This window comes from Leucopleurus acutus, assembly GCF_964270905.1.
Source record: "Leucopleurus acutus genome assembly, chromosome: 5".
In the NCBI taxonomy this organism is placed as follows: Eukaryota; Metazoa; Chordata; class Mammalia; order Artiodactyla; family Delphinidae; genus Leucopleurus; species Leucopleurus acutus.
The window spans coordinates 76,892,975-76,911,971 of record NC_139147.1 but is presented as its reverse complement, the minus strand read 5'-3'; the positions used below and the strand labels follow the sequence as shown (position 1 = coordinate 76,911,971).

The 18,997-nt window shown below is 37.7% G+C and overlaps 1 protein-coding gene across 5 annotated transcripts in view; it reads left to right on the top strand.

Annotated features, from left to right (window-relative positions):
- CCDC50 (coiled-coil domain containing 50) overlaps positions 1–18,997 on the top strand; it is a 231,292-nt gene that overhangs the window by 30,431 nt on the left and 181,864 nt on the right. For 3 of the 5 annotated variants that reach the window (XM_082840456.1, XM_082840454.1, XM_082840458.1), the window contains exons 5-6: positions 7,963–8,080; positions 12,521–13,048. In XM_082840456.1, coding sequence (XP_082696582.1) covers positions 7,963–8,080; positions 12,521–13,048 — 646 coding nt within the window. The remainder of the gene's footprint in view (positions 1–7,962; positions 8,081–12,520; positions 13,049–18,997) is intronic. The other 2 variants (XM_082840455.1, XM_082840457.1) reach the window with 2 other exon arrangements.

The window sequence follows — 18,997 nt, the reverse complement described above, 5'->3', positions numbered from 1 at the left end:
CCTCCACCCCACAGAGGAGGGCTGCTCAGCTCCAGAGCTGTGACTTTCTGTATTCACGGGCTCCGTGTAGGGTTGCTGGATGGGCGGAAGAACTCTCCCCGTTTGCGGTGCATAGTGCAAGTGTCGCCCTCCATGAACCACTGTTTATTGCCCTTTGACCAGTTGTTTAAGTGGTGAAATCTTAAAAGATGATAATGGATAATTTGACATAAATTGTGAATTCGTTTCCGTAGGGCTACTGTAACAAATTACCACAAACGTGGCTTAAAACAATAGAACCTGGGCTTCCCTGGTGGCGCAGTGGTTGCGAGTCCGCCTGCCGATGCAGGGGACACGGGTTCGTGCCCCGGTCTGGGAGGATCCCACATGCCGCGGAGCGGCTGGGCCCGTGAGCCATGGCCGCTGAGCCTGCGCGTCTGGAGCCTGTGCTCCTCAACGGGAGAGGTCACGACAGTGAGAGGCCCGCGTACCGCAAAAAAAAACAAACAAAACAAAAAAAACAATAGAACTTTACTGTCTCACAGTTCTGAAGGCTGCAAATTGAAATTAAGATGTTCGCAGGGCCATGCTACCTATTAGGAAAGAGCCTTCTTTGCCTCCTCCTAGCTTCTGGTGGCTCTTGGCTGTCTGGCATTCCTTGGCTTGTAGTTGCATCATGTCAGTCTCTGCCTTTATTGTCACATGGCCTTCTTCCCTGTATCTTTTTGTCCTTTTGTTTTCTTATAAGGACACCAGTCATTGGATTGAGGACCCACCCTAATCCAGTATGATCTCCTCTTAATTATATCTGCAAAGATCCTATTTCCGAATAAGATCATGCTCTGGAGTTCTTGGTATAAATGAATTTTTAAGGGACGCTTCAGCTCAAGACTGGGTGTCTGTCTGCGGGTTATTCCCACAACTTTAGGGAGAGCAGACCTTGAGTGTAGCCTGAACAGGAGTCAGGGACTGTTCATTGCTCTCATTCTTTTTTGTTAATGGTTTCACTCTCCTGTGATATGCTGCCTCAAAACAATGATCTGTTTGATTCTGTATATATTTTTAAACTGTGTTGTTTTTAAAGCTGAAAATGGTTAAAGTTAGCAGTAGTATATGGTTTGTGAGAAGACCTGAATTTGCGCTTAATGATCACGTGCTTTTGTGTTATGTTTTCAGCATTTCAAATGGTTCCTTTTCAATTTGCATTGATTCTCTGTCTGCTTTTTTTACACCTATTGTGCTGTTCTTGGCCATTGTCTTGATTTATAATAAGGAAAAAATGATTTATTATTTTTAATAGTAGAACGACCATATGGTATTTTGCATAGTCAGAAATACTTTTCAGGGTTAAAGTGGGTGCTATTAATAAGTACATAAACTGGGACTCTCCTGGGCAAACTGGCACATACGATCACCCTATTAAATAGATATAATCAGGGTTATCAGTGAACCAGCCTGCATCTTCTGTTCCTCCACTGAGCCATCCTTGTTCCTCTGGAACTCCTTGTTCAGTGCCAGGTGAGTGTGAGACGCCTGGTGTGAGTGTATTTAGCTATTTCTTTAAGAAACAAACCATGATTATGTGATGATCAGAGTTGTAAGTAGGAATTAAGGATTCCTTTTCATCCTTCCTGTTAGCAACACAGGAGCTCTTTCTTACTACAGGATGTGTTGCATCTCTATAGTCAAGACTGCCTTGGAGATGAAACTGGCAACTGAAAGAAGTGATTATGTTTTGTAGACAGAAAAGCTTCTATTTTAAATATCACAGAGTAACGAAGTTGGCTTCTTATAAATGCTACTGGTGTCCTGTAATTCCCCCCCTCCCCCCCACCCCATTCGGGGAAAAACAGTATTCGGGAAACCAAAATACTTTATTTTACGCATGTGGAATCTAAATAGCAGTCACAGTAATCTCATTGTTACACTATATAAAGTGTGTAGTGTAGTGAATAACTGCATTTTTCAGATGAAGAAGTTGAGTCTTGAAGAAGTAAATGACTGGTCCCAAGCTACAATAAGATGCCAGAGAAATGTCTGTACAGTTCAGTCTCCTGACTGACTGCCTCTGACCTGGATGTACTGTGACACAACATAGAACACAGAGACTTTGGAGTTAGACTATCCTGGGTTTGAATCTTACCCATTTAACTTTTAGCTGAGACTTTCAGCATCTCACTTAACCATGTAGAGCCTCAGGTTCCAAATTGAAGAAGTCCATGGTAACGCCACACTTACCCCAAAGGGCTGTTGTGAAGTTTAAATAAAATTAAGTATATAAAGTCTCTGCCACATATTAAATTAATAGTTGCTCTTTCCTTTTTGCTTTCTTGCCAGGTGTTTTCCCCACCATTCTGCCCCTTACAACAACTCTGATTTCTCTTATAGGGAGATAAGCGTGAAATTAGAAAGGGGAAACAATACACAGGCTTAGGTGTGTTCTAGTGTGGTCTGATCTGAGGGATCTTCAGGAGTTTATGCTTTGCTGCCCTCCTACTACACTGCCTTCCACTATTGTTTGACCTACTGAAATGTTCCCCCTTCCCCAGTGCAGTGCAGTGAGAGATGAGAAATCCAGTTGTGGACGTTTAGTGAGACTAGCCTTTAAAAAACTGCTTTCAGACTTTTTTGACTTTTCACTGATGCCTTAGATTAGATGGCTCTCCCGCCAAGATGTTCTTCTGTTGTAGAAAAATGTGACTTCCAGCTGACTAGTATGTTGTAATATTAAATAAACAAAATCTGCATTAGTGAAGTTTGACGTTGAAGGATGTATGATAATCCTTACTTATTTTAGTCCAGGGTGCCTAATAGGGGAGACTAAGACAATTGTGCTGATTTTTCTGTCCAACTTTGCATTGCCTGTTACTCATCAACTGTCCGAATTCTCCCCCCCTCCTCACCGCCCCCATGCTCTTCTGCTTCCTTGTAGAGTCTGCCTAGCTAATGAGTTCTTACTGAAAGGCAGGGCTGTGGAAAATTCCTCTCTGGATTTTCACCCAAATCTCTTTTAGAGATTTTTGGGGTCAACTCTCTTGGGTAGTTCCTAGTCCCCCAAAACAGATGTAGAATCCAAGGCCCCTTTCCTCTTGGGACAGATTTTTTTCTGAACAACATTGTTCCTGAGTAGCGCTATACGACTTCGTGTGGGTGAATTAGCATGTCTAGCTTTGTTATGGTATAATTTTATTGTGTTTTTTAACAGAGCACAGATGTAAGGAAGGTAGCATTTCCATTGGGGAGACAGATGTAGAAAAGTTTAAAAAAGATCCTTTGTATTCTACCAACATTGTGGCCTCTCCCTCCTTCCTTTCCCTCCCTCTTTTCTCTCTTTCCCTCTTCCTTCCTTCCTTCCTTCCTCTCAGTGCCCTGTTGAAGGGGCTTGTAGCCTTTGGTAATACTGGACTGTATGAGTTTGTGATTAATATGGGGGGATTAATTTTATTGGGATCTTTCTCTTTGGTCACAGCTTTAGCATTTGTCAGTGTTGTTTAATGAAGCCAAGAAATGTGTGTTTAGTTGATTTAACTCAGTTATTCTTAAATAAAACTCTTAACTAATTGTGTGTGAATGTATACATATGTGTGTCTTTGAACCTAGGTCCAAATATATGTGAATGTGAAACTATTTTAGCGAAAAACTTTTTTTTTTTTTTTTTTTTTGCGTAAATAAACAGTAGCATGGCCAACCATGTTATGAAAAATCTGTGGCACTAGTCCAACAATTTGGAGCCGTTTATAATGTGAACTGTTCAGGGATAAACTTAGTAACCAATTTACATTAAAAATTAATCTAGTGTGAGCCATGGTACTTTTTCATAGCATTCTTAAGGTCATTAGTAATTTGTGTTCTAAAAAAATATTTATATAAGTTGGTAATATCTAGAGAATAGCTCAGATAATAATAATTTTAGCAACTGAAATTTTTTCCTATGTTTTGGCACTTTAGAAATAGGTTTATACATATATAGCCAGACAGGGAGTGAATGGGTTTCTTCTGGTTGAGAAAATTCTTCTCTCTTTTTATCCTAGTTATACTGATGTTTTTATAGCAACGGAATTGGTGTTACCCTCTTTTTCTGGTCTTATAGAGTAACCCTTTTGGGATTATTCCTGCTTTGAGTTCCCTACTGAGTTAGATGTTAATATATTAATTGCTAGTTAATAAAAGAAATTTAGCAATCTAATGGAACGGCTTCCTTTTTTTTGTTCTTCTGACAGTCATTTGACAATCACATTTTCAGATCTCCTTTAGCTTGTCTTTATACCCAAGATTTTCTCATTTTGAATCCCAGTACTATTGTATGATAGAGGTGAAAACTTTAAGGGGGAAGTAACCCTGATATAAAATCATATAAACCATAAAAATACCCTAAGGGATCCAGCACCACAGTTCAGTAATTTGTCTTCTACTTGAGAAAGATGCATGGGGTTCCTCTGGGTTCCATTGCACCTTGATTGTATGAATGCTTCTCTTAGAGCGCTCATCTTTGCGTGTCTTACATTAGGTTAATTAATCACTTTTCTTCTAGCACTTAATAGATAAGAACATTAACGATATTGACCACATATCTTGTTTCCCTATAGGAGGTCTCTAGCAGAATGTTTGGCCCATTGAAGGGAATCAGTAAATCTATGTTTTTCTTAAAATAACTTTCCTCTAGCGTTCCAGGGATCCTTACCTGTGCCCTTGCTTATGCTCACAGCTTCCAGTTTTCCAGAGTTGAGTGTTGTTTCGATAAATGTATTTACTAGAAAGTCTTGTATGCAACAGAGTTGTTTCTACATATTAACCCAAAGTAAGTCTACCTGATTAATTAAAAAATAATTGAATGTGACTTCAAAAGAGCTTATGAGTTCTTTTAGATTTTTTTCCCCAAGCTATGTTTTATTGAACACTAGTTTCATAAGGTTTATATTTTTTTATGTAACAAAAAGGCATCTGTCACAAAATAAATTTGGAAATTCCTGGGTTACAGGAAGATAACAGGTTACTTTTTTTTTATTAAAGTGTTAAAATGAGCTAATGTGTTTAAAGAGTTGGATATAATACATGTTTTCTATTGAATGCTTTCTGGTTTATTTGGAGAAACTTTTGATACCAGTGTTCTCAGAAACAGAGCTTGAGAAATGCTGTTCTAGACCAACCTTTAACAGGAAGGAAGCTGAAGACTAAGGAGGTTGTTTATGTCAAGGGTGACTACGCTGCATCCAAGCATTGTGACTAATAATTGCCATCTTTAGCTTGTTTCAGGGGAAATTTTTTATATTGAAATCGCCTAACTAAACCCATTGTGCAGTAATGTTGGAGAGCAGGGAAGAAAACTGACTTGGGCTAAACCACGGTTTATAACATAGCAGCAATTTTCCTTTCACTCCTCAAGTCTAGCTAGCTGTTCTTCTCAGACAGAAGAAGCTTACTCAGAAAAGAGCTGAGAGGTTAAAAGAGCAAAGGGTTTGGGTGCTAAGGTGCATGACACATTATGATTATTATGATTCTACTCGGTTAAAAGCCCTCCTTTGGACTAGCTAATGCATTGTACAAAAGAGGCATCACCTTTGTTTCTCTTCGGTTCAACTTTGGCTCTTCACATTGAGAAGGCTTATTACTATGTATTAATTAGGACCAAATTCAGTAGCAGCAAAGCAATTATAAAGTCCCTGGAGTAGAGTTTAATAATTTCTACTGGCAGTTGGACCTGGTAATTTTCCTTTATATTGTTATTCAGTTATATCAAGGGAAACTTTTTGTTTCCAGTAAAACAAACCACTTAGGAAAATGAGTGTTGGGTGCTTAGTAAACGTGACAACTCAGGGAAGTGTTTACATTTTCTTCCTACTTGTGCAGTAAAATAAATAGGGATTTGGGAAATTCTGTAACAGGTATTACTTTGGGGAGAATAAATTATCTTGTCACACCTCTCTCTTTTCCTAACTGACTGGTATATTGCTTTGCAAGACATCAAACAGAATGAATCTGGCACAGGGGCTGGTACCTGGTAACACTCTCAGATTTATTACAATGGTGCATTAGGGTGTCAAGACATTTGACTTTTTTTTTTTTTTTTTTTTAAGACATTTGACTTTAAGGTTGAGTAGTTCAGACTCTATTTTACAGATAAAGAATTCAGGCCCAAAGAAATCCATTTTAGTAGTTAATGTTTCTGTCCCCGTGTCTCTAAAGCATCTCTGACTTGAACTGGAAGAGAAAAAGAAAATCATCATATTCCTTAGGTTTAGGGGATTTTTTTCCATCAGAGTATTAGAAATTCAGATCTCTTTGCATGAAAATTATACTTGTGTTTTAAGTGGGACTGTGTTCTTTACCTTTCATTCTGAGCTGCAGTATTTTGTGAGTGCTTTTGCATGGATTACTTATCAAATATCTATGTATATATTTTACAGACTTATGAGAAGTTTCCAGCATAGAAATCAGTTAAAGGATATATGTTAATAGTATATTTATAAGTTTGAATTTAGGCATGTACTTAACATAAAGTCAGGTTTGTAAGGCTATTTTGTGAGCATTAAAAGCCAAGTATATGGATAACGTTTGCTAATTTACCTAGCCTCAGGATCCAACTTACTGCTACATTGATATAAGAGAAATTGAGTCATTCAGATGAATTTTATTTGCCTTGCAGTCTTAGTATATTCTTCACATTGGCTTATTCAGAAAATTGCAAAAAGAAGAATAGTGATTAATTCTTGCCTCAAAATTTGCACCATTTACATCTGAGCACATCTTATATTCCTCATTGTAAATATAAAGAAGTTAGCCCCTCAAACTACCTATGGCTATTATTACCATTTGCATCGGTGAGTACTGTTGCCATATTTGTAAGATCTTTAAGAATCTGATAATGGCTAGGGATCTTTTTTCCAAAAAAGTGTACATGAATAAAGTTTATGTGCTATTTTATTGGGCCTTTCATAGAAATAATCTTCAAATTCAGAACACTGTCACTTTCTAGCTCAAAACCTTTAGGAACCCCTCATCCCTTACATTACAGACGCCAGACTTCTTAGGATTGTCTGTAAGGGGCGCCTGTGATCCAGCTTCTGCCTGGTTTTTTAGCCTCACCTTTCTCTGTAACACCCCACATCCAGTGTTCTAATTGGACTATTGGTTGTTCCCTAGGTTGATGCCCAGTAAAATATTTATAACTTTGCTGATGCTGTTCTCTGTTCTTCCCTTACCCGTTGGAATCCAGTGCTTTGTTCAAAACCTAACATTAATGCAAAGCCTTGAACTAATCCGTTTGAGTAGAAATAATATTCCCTCTTTTGTGCTCCCATAGACATTTTACCCTCTTTTTTGAGGCATTTATAATTCAGTTGTATTGCAGCTATTTGTATATACCTTTGTCTTCATGGGAGACGGTAATCGTTTAGGGGACGCAGTCAGAATGTTATTACTCATCACTCAGTAACTGCTAAAAACTTGCCTGGAGATAGAGCAGAGGGGAGACAGGAGGAAGACTGTTTTCTCTTTTTTATTAGTTAAGACGGTGGTCCTCTAATGCAAAGCTAAATGAGAACCAACTGAAAAATTCTTTTAAAAAAGTTTTCAAATTACATTGTAAATACAGTTTATAAAAGTTTATAGATTATGGTACTCTTCCTCATTCAGACTTAGTGAATCATCATCTTGGAAAAAGGGCCCATAAATATGTATTTAAAACATTCTGTTCTATAACCACCTTTAGGAACATTACATTTGAATGTCTTCAAGTTACGTTAGATTTAAATTCAATTAAAAAAAACCTTTCCCTCTCATCTGGATCTTGTGCCCTCCCTATTGAGCAGTCATCTGTGGCATTTGGACAGAAGGAGCTTAATATCAGGAAGTCTAGAGAGCCTAGCTGGAGGCAGAGCCACAAAAGCCTGGCAGTGGAATGTCAAACCATTGACCTGTAGGGTCACTGTATGGAGTTTGTTCATTCTCTGGTAATGTTTATTTCCCTTCTCTTTGTATTTGCAGGACATAGCTCGACTCTTGCAAGAAAAAGAGTTACAGGAAGAGAAAAAGCGAAAAAAACACTTTCCAGAGTCCCCTGGAGCCAATGCTTATGGTGGTAGTTACTCTTATGAAGATGGAGGTAAGTTTTTGCATCATGACCTACTCTATCCTTAGACTCAGTTGCAAGACACCCCTTTAAATTTGTCTGTAAAGTGACCCTAGGGCCCCTTTAGATTTGTGGTGGAATTTTATCTTATCTAATAAATTCATCTGTTCTTTAGTTGGATGACCAGAGCCATTTTTATGGCTGTTAAAACTTGAATATAGTTTAGCAAAATTTGGCTTGCATTCTTTTGCACTATTGCTACTTGGAATGTTGTATTACATTCTAAGCACATAAACTGGGGTGTGGAAAAGTGGCATATGAGTCTCTGGGCTTGATCTTTCTCAAGGAAATCTGGACAGTACTGTTTGAAGCAGCAAAGTGGCACAAATAATAAAGGAGGTACAGCATTTATCAGTTACTGGATACCAAAGCTTTTTTTCCATGCTTCGTATCTTTTAAACCTAGGCCAATGGGTTAACCTGCTGATGACAAAATTGAATTTTAAGATTCTCTGTTCCTTTTTTGCTCTTGATGCTTTCTTTGCTATTTGATTACCATATAGAAAAATTTCTGAGATAGAGAGATCCCTTCTCTAGTGCTTGCTTTTGCAGTGGTGGTGGTGGTGATGGTGTGGTGGTGGCACTTGTGGTGGTGGTGAATCTTTATCTTAAAAGTGTGTTGGGAAACGAATATTGAAAAATATTGTTCAGTCCTTTTTAAAGATCTGTCAAAGGAAAGACATTTCCTATGGTTTTTAGTGTCTGTATTTATTGTAGTTCAGCTTGGAGACTATACTTAGGATACCAGCTAAATAAAATCTAAAAGCAGCTTCTAGAGAGTAAAGATTTTAAGGTCAGTAATCCCCAAGTCCCTTGAAAATTAATTGTCAATTGCTTTTCTATAATTTCATTGTAAAAGGTAAGTAGGTATTTGTCTTTGATGAGTAGAATGAAAGATACATATATGTAGGTGATAGGATTATTATAGTTTGAGTCTTGCAGTCACAGTGTTCTAAATCTATCCTAATCAGTAGAGCTCAGCTCTATAACACAATCAGTAAGCAGGTTGATTCTCTACTTATTGCTTGGTGTGTTGTTCTTCCATATGTAAAATGCTCAGCTCTTTGTTGATAGCCATTTTCCTTATGCTGGTCTTTCTAATCAAATGTGGTACATCATTTAAAAAGAAAAATTATTGCCGTATTTTTCTGTACTAGAGGTCAGAAGGTAAAGAGTTACTCGTCAGCTTTAATTAAAATCTTAGAATTGTGGTCTGGCGTAAAACATTAGGGTGGTGAGGAAATTAAGTACACTAAAGTACTAATTTTAGCATTCCTCTATTAAAACCTTATACTAACTTGAATTGGGACTCAAGCCTGGTGGTTTTGACCAGACTGCTTACATACTGTTTCATCTCTCTAGACTATGTTAAGAATTCCATGGATTTTCAGGGACACCTAAAATTTTTACAAATCTCTATTTAACTGCTTTTGTAAAGTTATGGAGAATGGCATATATGCTACTTTTTTGGAGTTGAGGGGGATTGGTAAGAGAAAACAATGACCTTCTGAGCATGTGCCTGTAAAGTACTGTTGGAATTTCTCTTCAGTTGTGTTGTTGTTGGGAGACGATATATCGCTGAGCACGTGATCTTCATTTATATGCCTTTGAGTTAGACTAAGTTGAGTTCCACAGAAACCATATTGCAGTCCAGCTCATATTTACAAAGCAGCCTTACGTTCTTTGCAGTGGTCCTTTCCCAACACATAAGGGATATTCTTTAATTGTACTTCTTTGCGCGCAATATGATTTTTGTCTGTCTTATAACAATCACAGCAAATCATTACAGAAGTGGTTGTTTTAGCTTTCATTTTACTTAAACTTTAATAAATTAATCTTTTAAGAATAATCATTTATAGATTTTCTACAAATCTGAAATTATCCAAAACATCTGTCAGATTTATATTGATTGAAATGGTATATCTTATTCATTTATGAATCCATGTTTTTTTTTCAAAGCCACTTACCTGTATTGCAAGCATATCAGAGACTTTAAGTCATGGTCTTTGGAGTCATTAGACCTTGATTCACGTTTCATCCATTCCTTAGAAAAATTGTAATGTTAAGGAAGTTATCTACTGGAATCACTCTAAGCCTTTTTCTCATCTCTAAAATGGAGATTGTAAAAATAAATCCTTCGCATGGATGTTGAGAAGATTAAACAACATAATTTTTCTGAAGACTTACGAACTCTAAAGTACTATTATTTATACATATATTAATGTAATGTGTGTACTACATAGTATTTTGTCTATTTAAACAAAAATCATTTTATTTTGAAAGACAAACATGGAAGCACACAAATCAAATGTTTGCATATATATATGCATATATATATATATATATGCAAACATATGTGTGGGTGTATATATATGTATATGTATATACATGTATATGTATGTATGTATGTATTGGCTATAAGGAAGTTAATTATATTTGCCAAATAACTTGGTCTCAAGAAACATAAAAGTCTCAGTCCTTAACTGAACTGGGTTTTAAAGGATTCAAACAGATTCCTCCACCCCCTCTCTTTTTTTTTTTTTCTTTCCCAGGTTTAAAGATATCACAAGTGATCACAATAAATATTTTTTCCTGTCAACTCTGTGGAAACATAGTGACAGCTCTGTTCTAATTCTTGCAACACACTTCCCTACAGTAAAACTACTAATATTTGTTAACTTTTTAGAAAGAAGTAAAAATAAAAAACAAAACAGTCATAACTTGACAAATCCATGTTGAAAACAAAACCTTTCTTGTCTCTTTTTGGGCTTAAAGGCAGACTTCACTTCTGCAGTTTTCTGTGGGAACATAGGTATTAACACTAAACCATTGTCTCCTAGTTGGGGTCATCATTTATGTAGCTGGTCAGTATTATGTTAATTCACAGCAGTAGTGAAGTGATTCTTTCTCAGCTGTCAAGATACTCCTAAAATAACAGTTTGGCTAAAAGAGTAGATACTTTATTTTATTACAGAGAACAATTGTTCTGTTTCACTTCTGCTTATGTAAAAAATAAGTTTTCCATACATTATGAAGATAAATACCTCTACAGACTTTTTGGAAGACAGATTTTAATTTAGATGTCATCTCTGAGGCAAATGTTCTTTTCTTCTGGAAAGCTCAAGAGGAAACAATTTGGAGTTTTTAGTGGAAGCTTATGGCATAAGAGATACATATAACACACCTCCCCACCTCTGTTCCTTCATTAGATAACAATAACACACTTTAGCAAAAACAAAAAACCCAAGACAAGCAAACAAAACCCGTAATAACTAAGGAAGTTTATGGTCGTTTATTTTTTCTACATCCCACCCAATTACGGTAGCTGTTTCAAAAGCAGTTCAGCGAGTGACTAATTCCAATAGGGAATCTTGGCTATCTTAGCAATTTTCCACAGAATTAGGATTTCTTTTTGTTACTTCCCAGTTAAAGTAAAAGTCTTAGAAAATGTTAAAATAAATACGCTCTTGCAATGTGCATTGTTAATTTACTTCCTTTGTTTTCACAGTTTGCTTGTTCTTAAATGAGACCTGACAAAAAAGCACCCATCTGTGTGCTGTTTCTGCAGTTTGTGTTAAACTTAGGGACTTGTATATTTAGCACATATTGTATTTTTATACCCAGAAAACAATATCATAAAGTTTTTTGAAATGTATTTAGGAAGTGACTTTTTTTTTATGTATTCTGTTATGGCACCTCTTTTTAATTTTTTTCCTCTGAAAAATTTCAAGTAAGATTAGGAACAGAGTTATCCAAAGATAATACGGTCATTTACTCACTTAAAATTCTCCTTTACTCCCTCTTCTTCCACACTGAACCGTAACATGGCTGGGATTGTTGGCTTTGGCCACCTATGCGGAAAGGACAGAGGAATACAAAAATCTGTGGCTCATCACTCTAGTGGACTAAGTAGAAATTAGCAATATTCTGACCTAGATTTATTGTTATTTCCAATAAGAATATTTGAAAGTCTCTGACTGGAATCACAAAGCTTAATTCTTTTTCTGTTTTATAAGACTCCTTCAGCTCTCACTTTTCCCCCATATACTAGTTCCAAATTGGTTTTATAAATAGAATTAAACATTTAATGACTAGAATTTGTGTTATTGGCAAATATTAAAGTATGTGTTAACTCTTCGCTAATCATGATCAAGCTCTTCTTTCAGATTTACTTTTTTTCACTTACTTTCATTTTAGTTTTCTACCTTTCTGGCTATGTACCCAGAATCCTTCATGTACGCATGGACCATTCCAGCAAATGCTCATCCCTTCGTTTCAGTTTGTTAAATTGAAAACGTAATCCTCTTCATTTTAAAATATGTTAAACTTGGGCCCTGTCTCTGTCCTGTAGTGAGTTCACACTCATGAAGTTAACTTGCATTTCTATTTTTCACATTCCTCCACCTCCGCTCAGACCAGCCACGGTCAAGGAGGGCAAGGGAGTTGGGTTCTGGCTTCCCAAAGTCTTATAGACTCCAAAGTGAGGAAAAGACTGTGAAGCAGAGAAAGGAGAAATCAAAACCTCCACAGGAGAACTTGGAAGAACTGGAGGAGCATCATTCATCAGAGAAACCTCTTTCGTCCTCTAGCTTGGGTAAAACGAGGGACGATCCCCGAATTAACACTGAGCAGCCTGAAAGGAAACGATCTGGTCATGAGAGGCTCCGAAGACCTCCTCTCCCCAAGATCAGTGGTGAGGTGTTTCTGAGCACTGAATCGGAAGACTGGGAGGCTAACCATAGACATCGAACTCGGAATTGGGAAAGACAGTCCAGGCACCAAGACCAGCTTTCTCCCAAGGCCTCACAGAAAGCGGGGCTTCACTGCAAGGAAGCTGTATATAGAAGCAACCATGGGCAAGGTGAGCACAGAGAGAGGAAGCACAGGCCCAGGGCTCCTCCCATCTCAGAGAGTGAGGCGCGGCACCAACTCCATGATGCAGGTAATAAAGGGCAGCCTCGTTGGAAGTTCTGGTATCATGTATATACACACAAACAACTGTATTTAATAAGCATCGTAAACAACCTGTCCTTTCTCTCTGGCTTGTGCTCCTGGCTTGGAAATAAATCCTGGAGCCAAATATTACAAAAAGGTATTCACTTAATCTCAAATCTCTGCCTTCTAAGAGAATACACTCATTCCTTACAACATTCTTCCAGCTCCAGGTTGCAGTGGAGGTACCCATCCCAGATACAATTTTTAATTTGCCAAGACCATATATCAGAGATTCTGATACCAAAGCAATGCTCTTGAGTTTCTGGTTTTGATTCAGTGAACCCAGAAGGTTTAGGAACACCACCTTCATAGTATTTGCCTAACTAGAAGACCTGCGGGGCTGGAAGTACTGGATTTTCTTGACCTCCTCTTTCCCGGCTCTAAAGTGAGAGATGGGAGAGGCAATCTCTTAAGGTAGCGTTTTTCAAATAGTGAGCTTCAAGTTTGTTTTCATCAGAATCAGCTGGGCTATTTCCTAAAAATTCAGATGTCTGGGTCTTACATATGTTATCATCTCTGGAGTGCAACATGGCAATTCGGGTTTGTTTTAGACCAGGAGGTGATTCTCATGTACTTAAAGTTTGAAAACAATCGCCTTGAGTTCCTTCCTGTGCTTTAACCATCTTCAACTCTAACTCTACAGTTGGTGTTCTGAAGTGCCAATATGAGGTGAGTTCTTGGTACTTATATAAGAACGAGGTGAACATTAGTGTTAAACCTCAAATTTCTGGCATCCATGAGGCCTAACTCTGAAGTCTGTCACTGACATAGTAATGGTTCTCTCTCTTCTTGTCTGGAAACTGCCACTGTGATGTTTTCCGTGTGGCTGTACCACTGCAAGTCATAGTACTGCACTGTCTGGTGTTTTAATTAGACCATACTCATCTCCCTAGTTCTGTTTTGCTCTCATGGAAGTTTTCCAGAGATGCGAGGATTATTGGGGAAAAAAGTACCAAGGAGATGACTGTTCTTACTTAACTTCCATTACTGTTGCCCAGCCAACCTCTACTTCTGGTCTGGAAAGTAGTTTCTAGATTGCAGGTTCAGGTTGATCCTTTTGGTTCCTCCTTTCATGTTATCTCTTCCTATCATGTTAGTCCTTAAGTTTTTAAAGGACTTGGTGATAAAGAAAATGAAAATTCAGTTCAGCAAGCCAAATGAGTGTCTGCCACAAATATTCTTGCCTCAGGCTTTATGTTTGGGGATGGATGCTTGGATCTGAGCCTCAGAAGTTTCATGAGTCAAGCCAAAAAGATGGATATGTAGACAAACAATTGCAAATTTGATATACTTTTAACAAAGAGCTGTGGGGCAGTAGAGGAGGAAGTGATAAAATCTACGTGGAGTAGGCTTTATGAGTAAGTTACACTGGATCCAGATTTAGAAAGACATGTTGGAGTCCAAAAGATACCGGGGAGGAATGGTGATTACATCGACCTCTACATTTCTGATTCTGTGACTCCAACCTCCTAAGTGTGCTCTGAGGGCTGGTTAAATCTTTATGGCTTTCAGTACACTTGAGGGTATCTTAAACAGGCTTAGAAAGGGTGGAACTAATATGAAACAAACACTGACTCACAGGCCCTAGTACTGGAGTTATAGGCAAATGTTTTGTCTGTTTTATTTTAATAGCATAAGAGTTTAAAAACAGTGTGACTAGGCAGCTACTAAAATGGCTACAACATAGCTGCTAGCGTCTGTCATTTTATATTCAACTTACTTTGCAAACTTTACCGACGTGGGCCCTGTAGGCGTCTGAATTTGCGATGCCCTTCCCCCCCACCTACCCAGAATAGGTCAGAAGATACATTAAAATATAATTATTAGATACTGGTGTCTATTACTGGTGGCTGTTGTGAAAGCACAGTTCTTAAAGTTGTTAGCATAAGCCAAAGTTTTATTTAACTTAATAATGAAGAAACTAGCAGGACAGCAAAGAGCTAGTTCTAAGAGCATTGATCTGCAGGACGTGGTTTTTTGTTTTGTTTTGTTTTGGGTTTTTTTGCGATACGCGGGCCTCTCACTGTTGTGGCCTCTCCTGTTTCAGAGCACAGGCTCCGGACACCCAGGCTCAGCGGCCATGGCTCACGGGCCCAGCCGCTCCGCGGCATGTGGGATCTTCCCGGATCGGGGCACGAACCCGCGTCCCCTGCATTGGCAGGCAGACTCTCAACCACTGTGCCACCAGGGAAGCCCAGGACATGGTTTTATAATTGGTTGAAAATGGAACACAGAATAAAATTGCTAACTTAAATATAAGATTGGTTAACTTTCTAAAGGGCAGTAAATCTATACCACCTTTGAGGGTAAACACCTCTATTGAGCTATTAAATTACAACAGCTTATTAATTTTCTGCCGGTCAACTTCCAGCCTCTCAGAGCCATTAAACACCATGCTGCTATGATATTCCCCAAGTGTCAGAATGGCTTATTACAAAATACTCTTGAATGGTATCAGGATCCACGTGTCATCAGATTACCTTATTCCATAGTTTGGGATAAGTTTATCTTGAGTACCAGTATTTTTAACAGTTTTATTTTATCAGAATTTCTTGAAAGGTAAGCTTTGTTTGTGTTTATTGAGGGAGATTCTTGTGTCCTCAGACTGGAGAATGATGAACGGAAAAAGATAAGCAAGAATTTGATTAAGAAATAAACGTGGAACTCTTGAAAGTATGGTCCACCTGGTTTTTTGAAAGCTAGTTTCCAAATTATGTTTGGGTTTCCAAAAAGAGGGCAGCCATCTTGGTAATTTCTTTGAATTAACTATGTTTAATAACATTTTAGAGCATCTCTGTTTTCTGTAATGACAGCCTTACACGGTACTATCTGAAGTTCCTCATTACATACTTACAAAAGCTCTTTTCACCTTTGGTACGGAGTATGCTGCATTTAATGGGCAGTCCTGTCGGTCCAGAAATCTAGTATTCCAGGCTGTAGAAATTTTCTACTTATGAGACGTGCAAGTTCCAAAGATATATCAAGAGTTCAAATAAACTCTTCTTTTTCCCTCTAAATATTTGACCTAGAGAGATATTACCTCAAAATATAACTGTTTGTTTTTATTGGGGTATAGTTGACATATAACATTATATTACTTTCAAGTGTATATTTGTATGTATTGCAAAATGATCACAATAAGTCTAGTTAACATCCGTCACCATACATAATTACAAATTTTTTTCTTGTGATGAGAACTTTTAGGATCTATTCTCTTAGCAACTTTCAGATATGCAATGCAGTACTTACGGTCTCCATGCTGTACATTGATTGCATCCCCATGACATTTATTTTATAACTGGAAGTTTGTATCTTATGACTCTCATCACCCATTTTGCCCACCCCACCAACCCCCACTCTGGCAACCACAAATCTATTCTTTGTATCTCTGAGCTCAGGACTTCTTGTTTTGTTTTAGATTCCACATATAAGTGAAATCGTACAGTATTTGCCTTTCTCTTTCTGACTTATTTCACCTACCATGATGCCCTCAGGGTCCATCCCTGTTGTCATAAATGGCAAGATTTAATTCTTTTTTATGGCTGAATAATATTCCTCTGTGTGTGTGTGTGTGTGTGTGTGTGTGTGTGTGTGTATATGTATCTAACATTTTCTTTATCCATTCATCCATCAATGGACACTTAGGTTGTTTCCGTGTCTTGGCTATTGTAAATAATAATAATGCAGTAAGCACAGGGTGCATATATCTTTTTGAGTTTGTGTTTTCATTTCCTTCAGATAAATTCCCAGAAGTGAAATTACTGGATTGTATGATAGTTCTAACTTTTTTAAAAGTTTTGAGGGACTTTTGTACTGTTTTTCATAGTGGCTGTACCAATATACATTCCCACCAACAGTGCACAGGGGTTTCCTTTTTTTCACATCCTTGCCAACACTTGTTATTTCTTGTCTTTTTGATAATAGTTATTCTAACCGGTGTGAGGTGTGATACCTCACTGTGGTTTTGATTTGCATTTCCCTGATGATTAGTGATGTTCAGCACCTTTTCATATGTGTTGGCCATCTGTATGTCTTCTTTGGAAAAATGTCTATTCAGATCCTCTGCCCATTTTTTTAATCAGATTGTGTTTTTGCTGTTGAGTTGTATGAGTCCTTTATATATTTTGGATGTTAGCTCCTTATCAGGTATGTGACTAGTGAATATTTTCTCCCATTCTGTAGGTTGCCTTTTTATTTTGTTGATGGTTTCCTTTGCTGTGAAGAAGTTTTTTAGTTTGTTGTAGTCCCACTTGCTTATTTTTGTTTTTGTTGAGTTTTCTTTTGGTGTCAAATCCAAAAAGTCATCTCCAAAACCAGTGTCAAGAAGCTTACTGCCTATGTTTTCTTCTAGGAGTTTTGTTGTTTGGGGTCTTATATTCAAGTCTTCAAACCATTTTGAATTAATTTCTGTGTATGGTATAGGTTGGTGGTCAAATTTCACTCTTTTGCATGTGGCTGTCCAGTTTTCCCAGCACTATTTACTGAAGAGACTGTCCTTTCTCCATTGTGTATTCTTGTCTTCTTTGCCATAAATTAATTGAACATATATGCATGGGCTTATTTCTGGGCTCTCTGTTTTGTTCCACTGATCTATACGTCATTCTCTCTCTCTCTCTCTTTTTTTTTCTTGGCCATGCCGCATGGCTTGCGGGATCTTAGTTCCCTGACCAGGGATTGAACCCGAGCCCTTGGCAGTGTAAGTGCGGAGTCCTAACCAGTGGACCGCCAGGGAATTCCCATGTGTAATTCTCTTTTTAACTGCCAAGAGGTCACAGTCTTAACACCTTTCAAACCAAATAAGACTCTTTGTTTGACTGTTTCATTTGAATGCCTTCCAAGCATCTTTGATTGATATTAAAACAAAATATTTTCTCAGTTAATCTTGTGGTGTAGAGTAGGAGGCATAGTAGTGGAGAAAGTTTAGTTCTTGAAATCTGAGCACATTTCCATTGTACTTCTTTCCCCAGATGGCAAAATTGAAAGAGCAGGGCATAAGTGTGATCTCCCCTGTCGTCCTCAGCTAGGCTTTGGGTTGCTCGTGGAAGGGCCATTTCTGTAGGAGGGCATATGGTATAGCAACCTATTTTGTCCACTGACTTTTCCCAATGCCAACTTCCCTATCTAATTTTACTTATTTTTCCCTGAAATCTTCCCTTCTAGTTATGACTAAGCTAAACATAACTCAAGGAGTTTTATCTACTTGGGAGTGAGTATACCACTGTTTCCTGATTGTCCCAGACCACTCAGAAATCTGCGTTAAAACCAGCCCAGCTTAGCATAAGATTCAGTAGCTCTAGAGATAATGTGAAGTTGAAGTAGATTCTGTAATTCTGGGTAATCAGGTGCTAATAGACCTGAAGGTAAGAAAGCCAGGTTTAATAGTCTTTATTTGGGGAAAGGCAGATGAGTCTGTGGCTTTTGGATTTACCACAAAGCTAGGTTTAAAGTTCAAAAAGAGGCTTCATCAGATAATTTAAACTCTTCATTTGCCCAGAATTTAGTTGTATCATTTTCTTTCCTTTTTCCTCTTTTGTTTAAAGCAAGTGAATCATGTGCTGAGGCATTTTGATAAAAGTTATATTTGTGTACAGTTAATTTGATGGACATAATACACCAAACTAGTAGTTCTAATGGTAATTGTAATTAAGAATCAACTGGTAAGATTTAAAATAAACTAACAAAGGCCAGATCTCACCCAGGCTACTTATATTAGAATCTCAGGGGTTTGGATCAAAAATTTTCATGTGTATGTAAAGTACTCCAAGTGATTCTAATATATAGACATGATTGAGAACCTCTAATGTAAAGAAATAGGCAACTAGGAGTAAATTTTCTTTCTCCCTTTAGTAATCCATTTACTGAAAGTCGCTATTCCAGATGGTTAATCTTATTCACT